Source organism: Pagrus pagrus, assembly GCF_965226575.1.
Source record: "Pagrus pagrus genome assembly, chromosome: 23".
NCBI classification, from domain to species: domain Eukaryota; kingdom Metazoa; phylum Chordata; class Actinopteri; order Spariformes; family Sparidae; genus Pagrus; species Pagrus pagrus.
Window position 1 is genome coordinate 6,715,821 of NC_140205.1, and position 17,782 is coordinate 6,733,602.

General features: G+C 43.7%; 1 protein-coding gene across 13 annotated transcripts in view; it reads left to right on the forward strand.

Annotated features, from left to right (window-relative positions):
• Positions 1 to 15,109, forward strand: part of magi2a (membrane associated guanylate kinase, WW and PDZ domain containing 2a) — a 226,257-nt gene extending 211,148 nt beyond the window's left edge. For 7 of the 13 annotated variants that reach the window (XM_084346037.1, XM_084346042.1, XM_084346045.1 and 4 more), the window contains 5 exons: positions 434 to 671; positions 1,467 to 1,692; positions 2,493 to 2,645; positions 6,988 to 7,126; positions 10,378 to 15,109. In XM_084346037.1, coding sequence (XP_084202163.1) covers positions 434 to 671; positions 1,467 to 1,692; positions 2,493 to 2,645; positions 6,988 to 7,126; positions 10,378 to 11,048 — 1,427 coding nt within the window. In that variant the 3' untranslated portion in view covers positions 11,049 to 15,109. Of the gene's footprint in view, positions 1 to 433; positions 672 to 1,466; positions 1,693 to 2,492; positions 2,646 to 6,987; positions 7,127 to 7,359; positions 7,498 to 10,377 lie in introns of all 13 variants that reach the window. The other 6 variants (XM_084346047.1, XM_084346039.1, XM_084346040.1 and 3 more) reach the window with 4 other exon arrangements.
• Positions 15,110 to 17,782: the final 2,673 nt, after the last annotated feature.

Genomic DNA, 17,782 nt, shown 5'->3' on the forward strand with positions numbered 1-17,782 from the left:
GAAGTTGGTAGAGACCAAAAACAGACCAGGTGAACATAAACAAGACATATTTGTCATATAAACTTTATAAGTATAGTTTTTTAGGGATCTTTGCTGTTGTGTTTCAGTCTCTCTGCTCTCTACTGCATCTTTTCCAGCAGCACTGTGCAGCAAATGACACTTTTCTGTAAAATTAGCAACTAGCTGGTGGACATAGTGGAGAGTTTAGCAGCTAAAGAGACAGATATTTCTCAGAGGAGTCGCTGGAGAACAGAAACAGAACTTAAAGGAGAGTAAATATTGATAAAACTTGATACGGTGATAATATTTGAATGTGTAAATTCGTTGCCAGCTGCTTCCAAGTAGGCAAAAAGTCGATTCATGCAGATTTAAGCCCTGAAAAAGACTAAATAAAGCTAAAAAAGTACATGTTCTGATCCGATTTGTCCTGCAGAGATCAGCAACCCCCCATCAGCCCCCAGCTCAGAGAAGCAGAGCCCCATGGCCCACCAGCACAGCCCCAAGATCCAGCCGAGCTCCACCGCCTCGCAGCCCAACCCGGCGGTGACAGAACCCAACGCCTCCGTCAACCAGCCCAACCCGCCTGTTAACCAGCCCAACCCCGTGCCCCACCAGAGCCCTGTGACCCAGCTGCCCGCCCCTCCACCTCAGACCTACACCCACGAGAGCAGGTAAGACACCACTTAGAAGGATTTTCACGTAGCCTGACAAACCGTTGTAATAAAAGCCGTTACGGCGTCACATCTGCAGCTGTCTCCATTTTCTGATGCAGTGAAGCATTTTTATAGACTCGCCCCTCGATCTGTCTCTGGGGCACAAAGACACTGCTCCCCTGAGGATACAGGTACGACTGAGTCTGGTACTTTCATCCCCTCGTCCTCGTTCTCTCCGACTTTCTCTAACTTTTTTTATTCTCTTTGTCTCGCAGATTCTTCCTCTCACTTCCACCTTTTCTCTTTTTCTATATCACTGCTCTCTTTATTCACCTCTCACCCTCCCCTCTCGCTCTCCACCGGTTTGTTGTATAACATCACTTAACTCTTATGGACTGCTGAATTATTTACACAAATTGCTTCTTTATAGAGATCTGTTGAATATTTTAGCGAGAACTAGAGGGGTCCAAAATCTACAATGTCATTGCCTCCCCTCCCTCTTCCTTCCCACAGAATCCACATTTCTTTTTCCTCTGCATCGCCGGCCTCTGAGAGAACTTGTTTTTATTATTAACATTTTATGTGATGTGAAAGAAAAAACTGTTTAATTTGCCCACTGAAGTCTTGTTTAATGGTTGTCAGTGCGAAACCAAAAACAAGTCATCTCTATCAGGGCCGGGTGAGCCGGCAGCGTGTCGGGGAGCATTATTTTCTCAGCACGCTAAGGACCGAAACATTGCGAGTGAATTAGCGCGTCCGAAGGTTTTGATGACGGTCGCAGAAGTTCTTCCTTCATGCTGATTGGTCTGTTAGTTACAGGTCGGAGGTGAAGGCGAGGCAGGATGTTAAACCGGACATCAGACAGCCGCCGTTCACAGATTACAGACAGCCGCCGGTGGACTACCGGCACCCTCCTGTGGCCGACTACAGGCAGCCGCCCACGTTGGACTACAGACACCCGCCGCTGCTGGACTACAGACAGCTAGCTACCGACGCCAGGCAGTTCACCATCCCAGAATACAGGATGCCTCCAGTTCAGGTAAGGATGGAGAGTTGACATGAGAACAGTGACTGAGACTGGATGTGAGGCATCGACCCCTTCTACAGTTCACTGTAGGTCTTCAGAGCATGTTGGTGTCTTTCAGCTCGTTGTTTTGTTTTTTACAGCCCATAAGTTTACTGTTTGGTTGACTCTCATCAGCCTTATTTCCAAAGGAAGGAAGGAAGGATAGAAAGAAAGACACAAAAGGAAGAAGGAAGAAATTTAGAAGGAAGGAAGGAAGGAAGGAAGGAAAGATAGAAAGGGAGGAAGGATGGAAGAAAAGGAAGATAGAAAGGAAGAAGGAAGGAAGTAGAAACTTCTCTTCAGACCCTTGTTTTTTTGCAGATATTCGGACATATTTATAGTTTTTACTCCAGATTACCTCGTTATTATTTTTGTGTATATACAACTCTTCAATCTATACACCTTCACATACACTGTTATCAGGTTTTTTACAAATTGAAGTCATATATTTCTACTAATAGCTGACACTGACAGTTTAAAAGAAGATAATACTTTATTTCCTCAAGGGAAATCAGGGATACACAAACTGTTTGCATGTAAAGCTGCATTTTAAAGAGCTTGTATCACCAGCAATAGTTTTTTTGTGAGCAGCTCCCTTGTTTACCTTTTTAATGCCTTTTATAATACAAGGTGAGGTCTAATATACTTCTTGGTTGTGCTTTGTTTACCTTGCCTTTGCCTAATTCTTATTCATTTGTCTTTGCTGACTCCTGAGATTATGTTTCTGCTGTAGTGGCCTTAATCTAATCACATCTGATCTGTGCTCGTCCCAGCTCACACAGGACTTCGACTTCTTCACAGTGGAGCTGGAGAAAAGCGTGAAAGGCTTCGGTTTCAGCATCCGCGGAGGGCGGGAGTACAAGATGGACCTGTTTGTCCTACGGCTGGCGGAGGACGGACCGGCCATCCGCAACGGGAGGATGAGGGTTAGTTTGATGGTGTCGTTTTCTTTTAAGGAAGCCACTAACACCCGCTTTAAAAGGTTAAGCTGCTTTCCTTCTTTGTGGATTACATGGCAGACGCTCACTGTAATTGTCTGATGTTATCAAAGCTGCAACGGCAACTTTTTTCAGAGCCGGTTAAGAAATAATCTGTCAAAATAACCCAGAGATGCTTTCGTCCTTTTGTAGCCGAGAGTTTTTTTAGACGCTCGTCTCCTCCCAAAGTTTCTAAAACTCTCCGCTGCATTTAGTAACAGATAATATTCATAAAGATAAAGACAGATTAAAGATTTAAGTGGGCCAACTTAGACTCTGCTTTAATGTTTCTCCCTCCAGCTACAGTTGCTACTGTACTATCTGGCCGGAGAAAGCAGACACACATTTTCTGATATTTCCAACTAATTTTCCCTTCTTGGTCTCCATTTCCTGCTAGCAAAACATAAATCTGAGCTTCCACAGAAGCTTTTCTCTGTTTGTTAATGCAGAATTACAGCCGACACCTCTTCCTCTTCCTCGATTTCCGCCGTCCTCCGTTTCTTTTTCTCTTTCCTGAAAGTTTCTCCGATCTTTACGTCTGGAGCTGATAGCTTCAGTCTGCTCTACATTCCTTATCTGTAATGAACCTGTCAAAGATAATTTGTTCAAAATGCCCCCGGGGGAGGTATTACTCCTCTCGTTGGTGTAGTCGATGGAGGCCAGTGGGGCCTCGGCACAGGTGGAGGAGGAGCAGGATGGGATTTCTCCTGAGCTTAATCTAAAGACGGCGTAAGAGCTCGGTAAAGTCTGATGAGTGGTGGAAGACACTGATACAAGAATCAGAAAATACTCTTTTATAAGTGTCATATATTAAAGGGTACAACAGCATAAAAACAGCATTCATAGTAATATTAATAATTATATTACAGCAGCTAGGGCGCCAAAAAAACAATAAAAAATACAGATATTTTCCAGGTTTTCGTACGTATCAGACCTGAGCAGGCAGTGGAGCGGGTCAAGTTGCTAATTAGCTTGTCAAAGACGTTTGACGTAAAAAAAAAAAAAAAAATTTGTTGTGAAAACTTAATTAACAAACAAATCTATGTAAAATTACAGAGCCAACACTTTCACTTTATCTAATTTTATAAATGCAATTACAGTTTTAAACGTGAACTGAGACTTTAACTTGAAACTTCAATATCTACGAAATAAAACATAATTATTTGTGAAATTATTATTCACCTGTTTCTTTTTTAAGGACCAAGAACATCACAGCAAACACAGAGATATCGTTTACTTTGTTCCATGCATTTTTCTAGTTTCTACACCAAAACCTGACGCCTACGTGACCCACAATGCAACTCGGCCTCTGACAGTTTGGTCGGAGATTCAGGTGTCTTATGCTAGAAGTAGCTAATGTATAGAGCAGACAAAAAAATGATGTTTTTAAATCACATATCTCATGTTTTTGTAAAATCTTGAATTAAAAAGTAACTTTAGCTGTCAAATAAACAAAGTAGTGTAAAAAGTACAAACTTCCTTCTGAAGTGTCGTGAAGTAGACGTATAAAGTTGTAAAAAAAATGGAAACACTCCCTCGAAATTGCGCTCATGGTACATGGAGTTAATTTGCCTCGCTGAGTCTGGATTGTTTTAGATGAACGGCCTCACAGTAACGCCGCTGGTCGGATATTGAAAAGCAGCCCGACTCTGCGCTGCTGAATAGATTTCAGAGAACAAGGTGCAGAGAACACTTTGATCCCCCCCGTCCAATCACCCTCGATCTATACCGCCGAGCGCAGAGACGAATCAATCTGCATTTAACTTAAGTAAATGTGAGAGTCTGCTTAAAAAGCTTTTGACATGCCTGTCACTTTGGATTCGAGCGGCGCTTTGACACGTTTTGAGGTGCTGAAACCAAAAGCCCACTTGCGCCGTGACTCCCTGCCGAGTCGGTCTTCTTTGTCACATCTTTAAAAGAAAAACAAGAAAAGATCTATTTTGATCCTGGTAGCCACAAAATAATCAGTAACAAGGAGCGCTAACTTTTTCTAACAAGCTCGTTTTTAGGGTTCAAGTGTCAGCGCCGAGGCTTTTAAGAAAATTGTATGAAGTGATTGGTTATTACAGATAATCATTCAGCTCATTTAATCACCTCTCGGAGCCTTAAACCGTCTCTAACGGAGAGAGTTGGTGCGTGGGCTCCTGCGTCACCAAAAAAATTCAGCTCCCTCTTTATCAAAGATGAAAATGGAGATCGCTCTCCTCTGCTGTTAGGAGGTGAGGATTAATGAGCGACCTGTCTTGCCTTCCACCTCTCTTCAGACCATCGTAATGACACCTAATGACTCCCCCCCCCCCACCTCTCTCCAGACTCGAGTCCGCTCCTGACTTTCAAATTACCCCGGCCATTACCGGAGGACTTCTCCATTTGTAAGCGTAATTGGGCGCCATGTTTTGTCCCGTTCCCCGCGAATCCTCCCCCATTAGTCAAACCTCGTCTCTTGAAGGGCTGCGAGGTGAGAGTCTTGACGGAGGGAGGACTGAAGCTTAGGCAGGCAGGAAGTTGCCACAACAGGAAGAGAGAGTCCAGTTAATACTTACATTAGCTGTGTCCAGGTTATTGGTATTCATCATGGCGTCCCTGATATGTTCCTCGGCAGGCCCTTGAGAACCGGCCCGCCGTATTTCCATCCGAACGACGCGTCGAAATTACTGCCAAAATTAATTACAGCGGTTCATGGCGGGTAATGCTTATTAACGCTTACAGGAGCTCACAGGGAAGCCGGTGAATTATAGATCCATATTGATCCTTATAAATCACTGTCGTCCAGAATAACAGAAGCTTGTTAATATTCAATTTCATATGTAGTGTGCTCATTTACAAACCTGCCACATCGTAATCGACTCAATCTCAGGCGTGCCAACACATTCATTAATTTGCTCCTCTTTATTTTCGCCTTTGTGAACTGTGACGGGCAATATGATGGCTAATATTAGGTTTCTATCAATCATTCCTCCAGTACGCACTTTAGGAAGGGATCCTCAAATGCTGTAAATACACAAACATGTCAACAATTTAAGTGTTTTTGTAATTGCAAGAGTAAAATCTATAAAAACAGCGTCAGTGCTTGAAGTTCCTGAAGTTTTAAGCAGCTAAAAGATTTTCTTTCTTGGAGACGATGTTCGATCTGATGTTTCTACAATGCATCTGGAGTAGATCGTCTTCTGCAGCACTTAATTGAAGATCCATAGTCCACAAAACATTACAACAAGACAGCGTAGCAGCTGGATGAGCCACATGGAGCCATTTTAACGTTTATGTAATTATGTTTGAAAGCAGTATGAGAATCTTTTGTTTCATCGACAAGTCATTATGAGCAAAACCCTGATTTGGAAGGCGGGATTATTATTATTAATGATTACACGCAAATTTTCGCATTTAGAGGCCGTACATATAAACATTTAATAACATTTAATCACTATAATTTACTTGTCAGCAGCTATACAGCCATTATTAAGTGTTAGATTACCAGACATTATCTGTCTGTTATTCAGTTTCCCTCATATTTGTAGCGACTGATATTAAATCAGTGCAGAAGTTTACGATGACACTTGAGATATTAATTCAAGGTGAGCCACACCTTTCAAAGCTGAGGTCACTGAGCCTCGGCTATGGCAACAACATGGATCAATATGTCAAACTTTTGACCCTGGCTGCAGAGATTTGCTCCCAATTAGCCGTAAGAGCATTGATGTTCATCCAAAAGGTGCTCGGGAGGGTCGGGAGTCGAGGCTCTGAGCAACTTCTTTAAAACAAACTCTAAAAACTTTTCCTTGGTGGACTTTGTGTGTATTTTTAACACAAGTTTACAAAATGTTTTGCTTGTTGGCTGGATGTTCACCAGGTCCGATGGATGGTTACGTCTCCCTTTGATTAGGTTATCATCCAAACTCTGGTTTAGTCTCATTGTCGGGACGGTTATTATCGACATCGCTGCTCGTAATTCGGGACGTTCACAAATTTTCCAGGACGTCTGGTCGCCCTCCGGCCACATGCTGCCACATACGCTCTCACATTATGTTGTTATTTGTCTTTTCTTTAATGGTTATATGCTTTTTTTTAATGTCTGCAACTATTGTAAATGTGCTGCTGCCTGTCTTGGCCAGGACTCTCTCTCTTAAAACAGAACAGGGCCTTTACCCACCAAACCACTGCCTAAAGCACGATTTTGTCTGAAATATCATTATTTCAGGGTCCGGACCGTGAGAAAACTGCCCCCAAGAACAAAGCAGTACGCACACATTTTCTCTCTCTCTGTTTACGACTTCATTTCCGTCCTGACACCCAGGTCGGGGACCAAATCATCGAGATCAACGGGGAGAGCACCCGGGACATGACCCACGCCAGAGCCATCGAGCTGATCAAGTCCGGAGGCCGGCGCGTTCGTCTCCTCCTGAAGAGGGGAACAGGGCAGGTCCCCGAGTACGGTAAGTACCCACAACAAACTCTATCTTCACGATCATTCCTAACACGTAGACTGTTCTCTCTTCACTGTCTTAATATCACTTTAACTCTTGATAATACTGTTCTAGCATGCATCTATATTCATGTTATATCTTTATAAACTCGCTGTATTCTTGTATTTCTCTCTGTAAAAAAAAGACTAATCATTTGTCTCTTCTATCTTGACTAACATTAGTTTATCTTCTGTCCATTTCAGTGACCTATCACTAATTGATTGGTCTAGGTTGTTACTTCCCCTTCTATAGGAATGGTATCTTCCAGTCTCTCCATGTGCATGAAAAGTGACAAGCATGGCTCCCCCTATTTCTTCCTAACGGGCCACTCTAAAGACACGGTTTGTGACCATACGAATGTTTTTCTCTTCACTTTAACCCCTGGCTTTCTGTGCTGTGGTTCTGTGTGTTGTTTTTCGTTGTAACCACCTGTTTCGAGAAGCGTTTTGGGCTCCTAAAGTAATCAGCTAATCTGGCTTCAAGCTGCAGGAGGCTGGAAAATTAGGGAGCACAGCTCTTCCCCTGACTGAGAGATAAATCGGCAGCCAGCAGCTTCCTACAAGCGCCCAGAAATATAGCATTATGAGCGTTCACCCCGGGTCAGCCAGAGGAGATGAACGTGAAATATTTCGGCAGATTATTTACCCAACGCAGCATGAATCCAGCCTGGGAGGGGACATTTATTCCCGTGACACCGCGGGTAATGAAACTCCGATGCGTCACTCAGTCCCGTGGCCTCTGCACCAGCGTGACGCTCACTTTTCTGCATCCTCCCACTACAGTGAAAGACGTTTAAGGGGAACGCTATAAAAAAAAAAGCCTGCACAATCATCAGGCCTCGTCGGTCGTCCTCCAGCCCTTAAACACAGGAAGCAGAGGCTGATGTGACGTTGTCAGCCCGAGACTTAATCTCTGTGCGGAGAGCTTTTGTCACGCTCGCCTCGAGGTTGTTCTTGAAACAATACACGCAGGGAGTCTTACTGTGGTCGGCCAGAAGACGCAGTTCTCCGTCATTAGAGATCTTTTGTTTCCAGTTGGAAGCTGCGTGTTTTTTTTAAACCCACATGTTTCTCCTCTGTGTGGGCTCGATTCGCCGTTTCATCACTCGTAGTTTGCAGGCTCTTTAATTGCATACTGGAAGGTTATGCAAATCATCTACAGTGATTAATTTGGCTATTTAAAACATTAGCATAATGATGTTTCAAAGGAGCAAAGTTATTTTTGTTTCAGGTTCGTGTGCACTTTTTAGGAAACAGCTGAACACACAAAGAAGAACAAAATTAAAGGATATAAGGAGTGTGACGTTTGCATTAAAAGCATTGATTATGGGCATGTGCATGATGTTATTGTGTGGCTGTTTGTGTGCAGCATTGTGTGTGTTTTTGTGCCTTTAGTACTGAAGTGTTAGATCTGCACCTCAAGGGTATATAGCCAGCAAAAAATCCTAAAAATTACACTTAAGGAATTAAGAACGCCCGAAAGACCAATATATGTAGAAATAAACAGAAAGTAGGCTTCACCTTATCAATAGGGTAGTTTAAAAGGGCTATAATCAATATTTCTACAACAACACTGACTATATAAATGGCATATAATATGAAAGTGGTCACTTGTGAGAATTATCACCCACATTTGGGAGTTCCACTTGGCTTTATGGAGCTTTGTATTGAACTTTGGCTCATTGTTTTGGTTTTCCAGACTTCAACTTCACTGATTTGTTTCACTTTTCTTGCTCTCATAACATCGTTTAAGCTAACATGCTCTCAGAGCCGACCTTACGCTACCCAGCCAGCCCCAAAGAGCAGACAGACGCAGTAAGCAACTAGCTGGTGAACATAGTTGAGCATTTAGCCACTAAAAAGCCAGATAGTTCCCTCAGGAGGTGGTGGAGACCAAAAACAGAGCAAAAAGTGTGAATATTGGATCCTCATTTTGTTACATACGAACTGCATCGCGGTCGCATGACTTCAACAAGCCTCCTACTACACTACTTTACTATAATCTGATCAATGTAGAAGTTGTAAAGTTACAGTTAGAATAGTTTGTAACTATAGTCGGCCTGTAGAGACGGACTAGTGAGTCTCTGTGTTCGGCCTGATGACGTTTAATGTCCCCGACAGCCTCTGTAGTCTAATTTAGCCTCTTGTTAGCAACCACCGTTTTCAAGGACTCATGAACACTTTAAAATTCACACGTTGGGAATTTTTATCTCATACAACAAAATGTGTTAACAGAAACAGACCCACAAACCCATCGACTTCACAACGAGTTGCTAAACAATGCTAACTTATTTCAAGGTTTAGATGAAAACATGTCTGTGTTTTGCCCCCAAGTGGCCAAATAATCACTTCCTGCAGTTCTAAGAAGTGAAAATCACAAATTTTAATGAGCACAGGCCCAATTATAGGACAAACGTACATATTGTAGTTTGTATTGTGGTGACTCAGCAGAGTTGTAAGCTGACAGCAGCCGTTAACGCAGCATGTGATGATCACAGGGTTCAACGATCGCACGTTGTACCTTACACACTGCAGGTAAAAGCCTGTGAAGTCCCAGCGTACTTGGACATGACCAGTTACTCTCGCTCCCTCTTTGAGTCGTGGATCTAATATGCTCCGGCGCTGCATTACAGTCTGCTTATAATTGGGCCTCGTGGCGCTGGTGTAGCCCGCCTAGCCTCTGCCCCCTGCCTAGGCCGGCTGAAAATGACTGATGGCCGAGGGACCGAGACTCATCGGTGCAGTAACAGGAGCTAACAGTCCGTGAGAGTGGAGCGTTGTGGAGGAGCACGCTGTAGATTCACTGCAGCTGCTGCACTCCACACTGACTTCTTCAGGCTTAAGAGAGAGAGAGAGACGGAGGCACCCGGCCCCTGAGGTTTTCATTCGCGCTAAAGCACCACCCTATTGGGCACATCATCCATTTCATTAAACCTGTTTTCGATTTTCCGCCAAGGTTTTAGATTGGCCGAGGCTTTAAAGAGAGCTATGGGGAGGCTGATTGATGCCGTCTAAAAGTAGACACGTTCGGAAGTAGGTTGTAGTCCTGCTCGGATATTTACTTTAATGCTTTCAGCTTGTAGAATAGGAATGATTGCTGTGTTTATTGCTTTTTGTTTTTTTGATTTACTGTGTGGTTTTGCAGTGGCATGCTTGCAAGCTTTAAAGCAGAGTGTGTGTGTGTGTGTGTCATTCGTTACTGACTGTGTGTTTGCGCTCCAGATAATGCCGCCCCATGGGATGCTCGCCCTTCAGCCTCCCCAAGCCTGTCGGAAGTAGCCCCTCCCATCGACAGCCTTTCCATGTCATCGCCCTCATCCCATCTGGCCCCGGCCCCCGACCCACCTCTCCTGCCGCCTCTGGACATCCCTCGAGACGCGGTGGCAGGAGACAGCAGGAAGGAGCGTTCGAAGAGCCCCCAGAAGGCCGAGCTGCTGAGCACAGATCCGAACAGCCACGGGAGGAGAGCGGCTACAACCGGCGGGAGCGGCAGAGCCAAGAAGGAGGGTGGCAGGTCCACCCACAAGGGGCACAGGGTGCAGCCCACTACTGAGGGGGACGGGGGCAAGGAGGGGTTGGAGCCCAAATCTTCCAGGAGCACCAGAGGGAGGTCCAAGGAGAGACACACTGGGGACAACAGAGAATCCAGCGCCTCCAAGCTCCCACACACCAACGGGAACAGCAGGGAGGATGTGGAACGTTACGGTGGCGGGCAGCAGCAGCAGCAGGCGGAGTCGGGCCTGGGAGAGAGCCGACCCAGCCTGCCCAACAAGAGCACCAGCGGCGGCGCAGCAGGGAGGAAGGCCACGGTCTCTCCTGGGCCTTGGAAGATCCCCGGATCAGACAAGCTGCCGAGCACGCTGCGCACAGGCACGTCCACGCTGAGCAGATAACAGCGCGGCTCCAGCAGAACACAGTGGTCATCTGGATTAAAAACCACCATCCTCACACCTTTTCCTGTGCTCCTTTATCCCCCCCCCCCTCCATTTCTCCCATAGACCACAGAGTCAAAACCAAGGGGGGGGGGAGCAGGGTGATCTGGACCACGTGTTTTTAGAGTTTTATTTATGATACTGTACTCTAAATTATTTTGAGAAATATTTTACACCCACCACCTTAAGAAACTGGAAAAAAATCATCCACTTTTTTGAGAAGAGCAACTAGAATGTGTGTGTGTGTGTAGCGTGGCGGGGAACCATTCGCGGGGTACGAACTTTTATTTTGAAAGAACTAGTCGAGTTCCCCAAACAGAACATGCAAATAAAAAACAACTGACAGGAAGCACCTGCTGGTTGCCATTGGATTTTTTTTTATATATATCTTCACGGTGGAGTCTGTTTTACGAACTGGAATGTTAAAAAACAAAACAAAACAAAAAAAAGGTTTGCCTGTTTTTGACGAACGCGAATGGAATAACGAGTGACAGCGAGGATGAAATCAGCAGAACTTTGCCTTAACGGAGACTGTGTGGACCTGAATCTGTCTTGAAGAAAATCTATCAGATGATTATAGACATGGATATATTATAATGAATATGAATATGTGGGATCATTTTTGTAAATAAGATAATCTTTAAGTGAACAGAACCTTAGTTGCGCCGATGGAAATTCTGGTCCATTCTCAAGACGACGTGTACGACGTGGACGCAGAACTTTCACCGCACCAACTTCTCTTCTCTCTTCTACACTCCCGTTCAGCCCTGTGATTGCAGTCGGAGGTCTCGTCGGGGTGGCGGGGGCCTCGCTGCGGTTGACTACACGGTCTATTTGCGCTTGAATCATCCCCGAGTTCAGCGGGGGTGTCGTGTCAATCCATTTTTTTTCCTCATTTCTGTGCTTAACGAACAAAGCAAATCCGCGACGGTGGTGTCCAGCCGGACGCCGAGACGGGAGAAGGAGCTCGCACGATACCGACCGAGGGGGCAGAGTGCCTTAGACTGACAGAGAGGTTCAACTCCAAAACACCTGAGAGGGTTCGAAACAGGCTGCTATACAAACATCAACTTTACAGACACAGATAATAAACAGTATTTTTTCAGAGTGTGATATGGTGAAATATATGATTTATTTCACAAGCTGATGTATGAAAATTAGTCCATTACCAGAGGTGTTTGATGGTTTGTGAAAGTGGTTCATTCTGGGTCATGATAGTTTTCACTACTGATTTCTTAATGAGGTCTGACTCTTGTAATTTCCATGAAGAATTGCTCACACGAGATCGTCAGATGTTAGCACAGAGCTCCGAGCAGCCAAACCAAACTCAACCGGTAAAGTCTTGATATACTGAATCAATCTCACGTGTCAGAAGCTCGCTCGTCTAACGATCTGTTACCTGAAGATGAAACGTTTCTATAATTTCCAGACCGGCTGAGATGAAGTTGCACCTGTCACAGCCGCTAACAGCTGCTGAATCTGATTTGTGTTTGGGTGGATTTTGTTCGACACTGTGTGATATTAAGAAGTACGTCTCTGTGCCAAAGCTCCCCGTGGATTTTCATTCGCTTCACTTTACACGTACCTGCCCCAGAATCTGAGTCTGTTTGAAGGCAATGTGCTGAACATCAGCATCAATGTACAGGTGTACATTTTTATACAACCTGATAACTGAACATTCACTTCGTCTGGTGCTCTCTTGGTGACTGTTGATATGTTTGCTCCATTCACATAATAACAGTGGCAGATTTACAGCTCAAAACTCCTTATAATTTATGAAAAAATGCTCCCTTTGTTTCAGACAGAAGTGAACGAAAGCAGCTTCTCATTTCTGGCAGCCAGCTGATGATTTTGACTGGCAGGTTTTATCAGCTGTAGCTAGCTAGCTTATTAAGCTAACGTTAGCTGTGGCTGACTTTTGAAAACAAGAAACTTGCAATAAAGAGTCTTAAATATACATTCAAAGGCCTTTACACACTGGGGACGTGACGAGTAAACAGCACGAAAGTACAAAATTATTCACACCGGCAGCGACGGCAAATTGGGATACTGTGCTCCCATTAGAGAATTTGCATTGCGGGTATATTGTCACATTTAAATTGCCAGAGATTCAGAGACCTGAAAGCAGGACAGTCATATCAACATCATACCACTGTTAATGTGTATCTGTAGGATATGTCACATACATGAAGAGAATACACACAACAGGTGAAGGGCAGTATTTGTCCTGTGCCTGCTCTGTCTCTTTCAATGAAGGGAAAGTACCAGTAGCCACGCAGGATATGTGCCCCGCTCTGTAAACCCCACACATACAGCAGTCTGTCTGTGCAGGAAGTGATCGAGGTCACTCATCCCAAGTCACCTTTTTCACAGGGGTCGTGACCAACATGAGCAACCAACAGGTCCAACATGAGCTGTGACACGACGTCCGTTTCACGCGACATGATTGGTCGATGCCTTCAGTCACAGTGTGAAAGCTCAGAAAACACTTTCTGTGTTACAGTTCAAAAAACAGATGTGAATGAAACACCCCCAGTGTGTCCAGGCCTTGAAGCTGCATGTTAGCATCTTCACACGATCATGTAGAGATAAAGAAACGGCATTATTCTCATAGTGCAGGGTAGAGCTAGTGAGTCCTAATATTTTAAGTATGCTAATAAAAAACATTAGATCAGACTGTTATTTCATTCTAACACCATCACTTTTCATTTAAACGGTGTCTTTTAGGATGAGGACTGACTGATGAAGGAGGCAAACATTTCCCAATAATGTCCTCTAACCCTTAAAAAAAGATATGCATGGGGAGGCTGTATTGATAACTCATCCTGGACATGAGCTAGAAGACCAGTAAGCCGGACATGCTAACGATTGCAGCTTCACAGCAGATAATCACACAGGTTAATTGACCCCTAACACTCCTGCTTCTGTGATTTAAGTCGTCTTTCGGGCTCTTTGAATGTTGAGAGTTGCTCGTACGTTGCTTCAACTCGTGGGGAAATCAAAGTTTGACAGGCCCCGCGGTGCTCACAGTGTTTAAGCTGTTATTGCACACTCGCCGTTCAGAACAGAGGATTACACAAAAGGTCAATTTTCAGATCGACAAATCTTTTCACGGCGTCTGCACCCTCTCTGCAGACGTGAACGTTCAGAGTGGTAGTTCCTCCTCCTGAACGAGCCTCGAGCCATCGCACCAGAACAAAAAGTTATCCCCCTCCTCCTCCTCTCCGCTGAGGGAAGTGCAAGCAGTGTTTAAAGCCATTATGTTTTGCCATTGTGATCCGTAATTACTCGAGGAATAAGCAGCCTGACTTTAAAGCACAATCTCACACCGAGGGGTCTGGGATGTGAATTATTATGTCGGAGGGAATCGTCAGCGAGGCACAAACGGCTTAGCCCCTCAATCGCTTGTAGATGGTGGCGGGGGGGACGGTATCACACAAAAAAATGAAGCCCCAAAACTAAAATGTTCACATTTGTCAGACTGAAGGTTAGTGTGCTGCCTACATACAGAATCATTCTGCTCTTTGCTCCTTTTTATTTTTGAGACTTCTGTTTGAAGCAGAAACAAAAAAAGAAAGATATAAAAAAAAAAAAAGTGCGTATTTTTGCTCAGCCTTTGCACAACTCACTGCTTTTCCACATCTGAGCTGTTTCCATTGAGCCAAACTGTAAGTAGTTTTCTACAGAAACCATAAAGAACAAAAAAAATAAAAGAGATTTTTTTTGTTTTGCAGAGTGTGTGTGTGTTGAAGCAACAGCACGCGCTCCACCATAAACTCCCACCCAAAGCGGCTCAGTATCACTGTGTAGTGTTCTAGCAGTGTGTAGACCCTGAACAAATATCTCTATAAATATGACTCAGTGTACTATTGATGGTCACAAAGACTGTAAGTGGAGCAACTATTTTTATGAAATGCAACACTATGGATATATTAACTTTTGCAGAAATCTTGTTTACCTGTATGATATTCTGAAACGCTGTCAAAATAAAAGAAAATCTTGACACATGACAGATTTATTGAGGAGGCGCTGCTGTGTGATTTATTACGGCTGTCTGTTTTTATTAAAGCGTTGCAGTTCATGCAGAAGAAGAGCAGGTGGGACACTTTACTCCCCTGATCAGCCCTTTAAAGCAGTAAATACTGGTTTATAACACACTATAATGTAGTATAACTCCTTGTGTATGAACTGAATACATGAATATAACACAGTATAACACTGCTGTGATCGTATTTAAAGGATAAATTCATCAAAAAATGAAAATTCAGTCATTTTCTACAAACTCATGCTGATGGAAAGTCTCCGCATTCTCCTGATCAACTGAAGTAGATGGGGACTTGTGTTAAGACATTAAAAAACAACTGAAAGAAAACAAACTGTCTCTGTACAGCTCGACAGGTGTAATCAAAGTCTCCAGACGTCCCCCTCGACATGTTTAGAAGAATGCTGCAACACTATTTTGCTGTGAAGCCCCAGAAATGTTTCATGGACGAGGAAACCTCACCCAACTTCTATCCACATGGGAGAAAGTAGATAATGACTCAATTTTCTTTCTTTTTTTTGGGTGAACTTATCCTTTAAAGGGTCGTTTCGGCTATTTAGTATCACTCTTCCATAAAGTCTGAGGACTCGCAAGAGAAAGTTTCTTTAGTTGTCCGAGATATCCTGACTTTTATTTCCTAGTATCATTTAATCTCCAAAAACACACGCACATATTTCAACTTCGACACCTTCGGTTTGTAAAACAGGCTTTCCATAGATTTTGATGACATCACTATGACATCATCAGGGTCATTTTTGCAAACTTTAAGCTCCCTGTCAGGGGCACAGAGGATATTTTGAAATACTCTTCCCTGTGTCTCATGTAGTTCGCACTTTATTACCAAAGCTAGTATTATATAAATGATTAATTATCTTTTTACACACGAGACAGATTTGTTATAGGAGAAGTTGTTTAGAGACACATGAATAAACACTATAGTTATAAGCTGCTTATGCAGTGTTTATATGCTGCTTATAAATACTAAATAGGCAGACAGGGTTAAAATAAAGTGTAACCAGTGCAGGAAGAAAACCTCTTGTGTGAGCTCCTTTCCTCAAATCTGTATCCTGTTGTAATGCCACTATTTGGCCACACGGAGGCGTCTGATGAACCAGGTCAGATAAGGTAGTGTGCTCACTTTAAATATGAGGAATTCATCCTAATGGGTTGATTAGCTCAGGAGAGTATTAGCTTTAACTATACAGAATATAATCACTGATAGTTTCCTTGTGCAGGTTGAACAGAAACTCCATCAATGGTTTTAATGTCGTGCGTGCACATCCTCCATGTGTCCACTAGAGGTCAGTACAGACCAGGCTTTTATTCCTGTGCTGCCTGGTTTCATAATTGTTGAACTTACATAAAGTTATTAGTCAGACATTTCCTCTTACAAAATGTTACAGGGATTTTGACATCCAGTGTGACGATAAAGAATATTACATCATATTTTTTTATGCGTTCACTTCCACGTTTGAATAACATATGATGATACATGAGTGTACACACTTCCTCCAGTTGGTGTTGTGGTTTTCACAGGTACATCCTGTTGCAATATGCATGAAAAACACATGAAACACACACTGCAGATCACGTCCTGATTAATTCATTACATTTTAGCACAACATAAACTTGATGTGAGGTGTCCTACATGTGATGCTGCTGCTATTTTGTCTTTATTTGATCACATATCTGGCAAGTGAGAAGGTGTCTTCACTGCTGTGCATCAAACGAGCAGGAAAGAGACGCAGAAGAAGGCAGAGGGCGAGAGATGAAGCCCTGCAGCAGCAGCATGACGAGCCCTCCTGCAGAGGCAGCGCTGGTCGGGGCCGCCTGCTGCCAGCTGGAAGCTGCTGGCTGGTGCCTGTAGTCTCCACAGGGGCGAATCAATCCAGAGCTGTGCACATGTCTCCACCGGGAGAACGACGAGCTGAGTGCAGACCTCACCAGGCTGCTCTGCTCTTCCTGAAGAGTCTTACATGTTCATCAAATGGCAATTAAGGCAATAACTTATATTTTAGACACTGTTGTGTTCAAATCATTAATAATATCCAGCGAATAAATAGTAATTTTGACATTATGTATTGTGAGTGAACACCAACACTCCCCTGGGCCCCCGAGCTCCTATCCAGCTGCACGGCTAACTGAGCTAAGGGCCGCTACAGTTGAAGAACCACCTTCGACATGTTCATCAAACGGCAATGACTTATATTTTATACATTACTGGGCTCAAATCTTTAGTAATATATCGCAGAGAGCGTTTAATGAGTTGAACGTGTTCATTTAAAGCAGCTTTATGTAGGAATTTCTGTTGAAAACATTCAAAACTGATCAACAGAAATGCGAATAAATAGACATTTTGACATTAAGACGTCTGTGTATTGTGTTGCAGAGATATCTACCAGAGTTAGCATGCTTACCAGCCCGGACCACTAGCTGCATGGCTAACTGAGCTAACTAAGGGCAGCCACAGTAAGCAGCAGTCAGCTAAATACGCTCACAATGTTAAAGAAAGCGAGATAACGTTCCTGGATTTATCCCTTTGTTCGGATCCCCACTAGAACTTAATGGGGTCTTTTCGGGGCCGGGACACATCCTCCATCCAAGTTTCATGGAAATTCATTAAGTAGTTTTTGTGCAACCCTGCTGACAAACC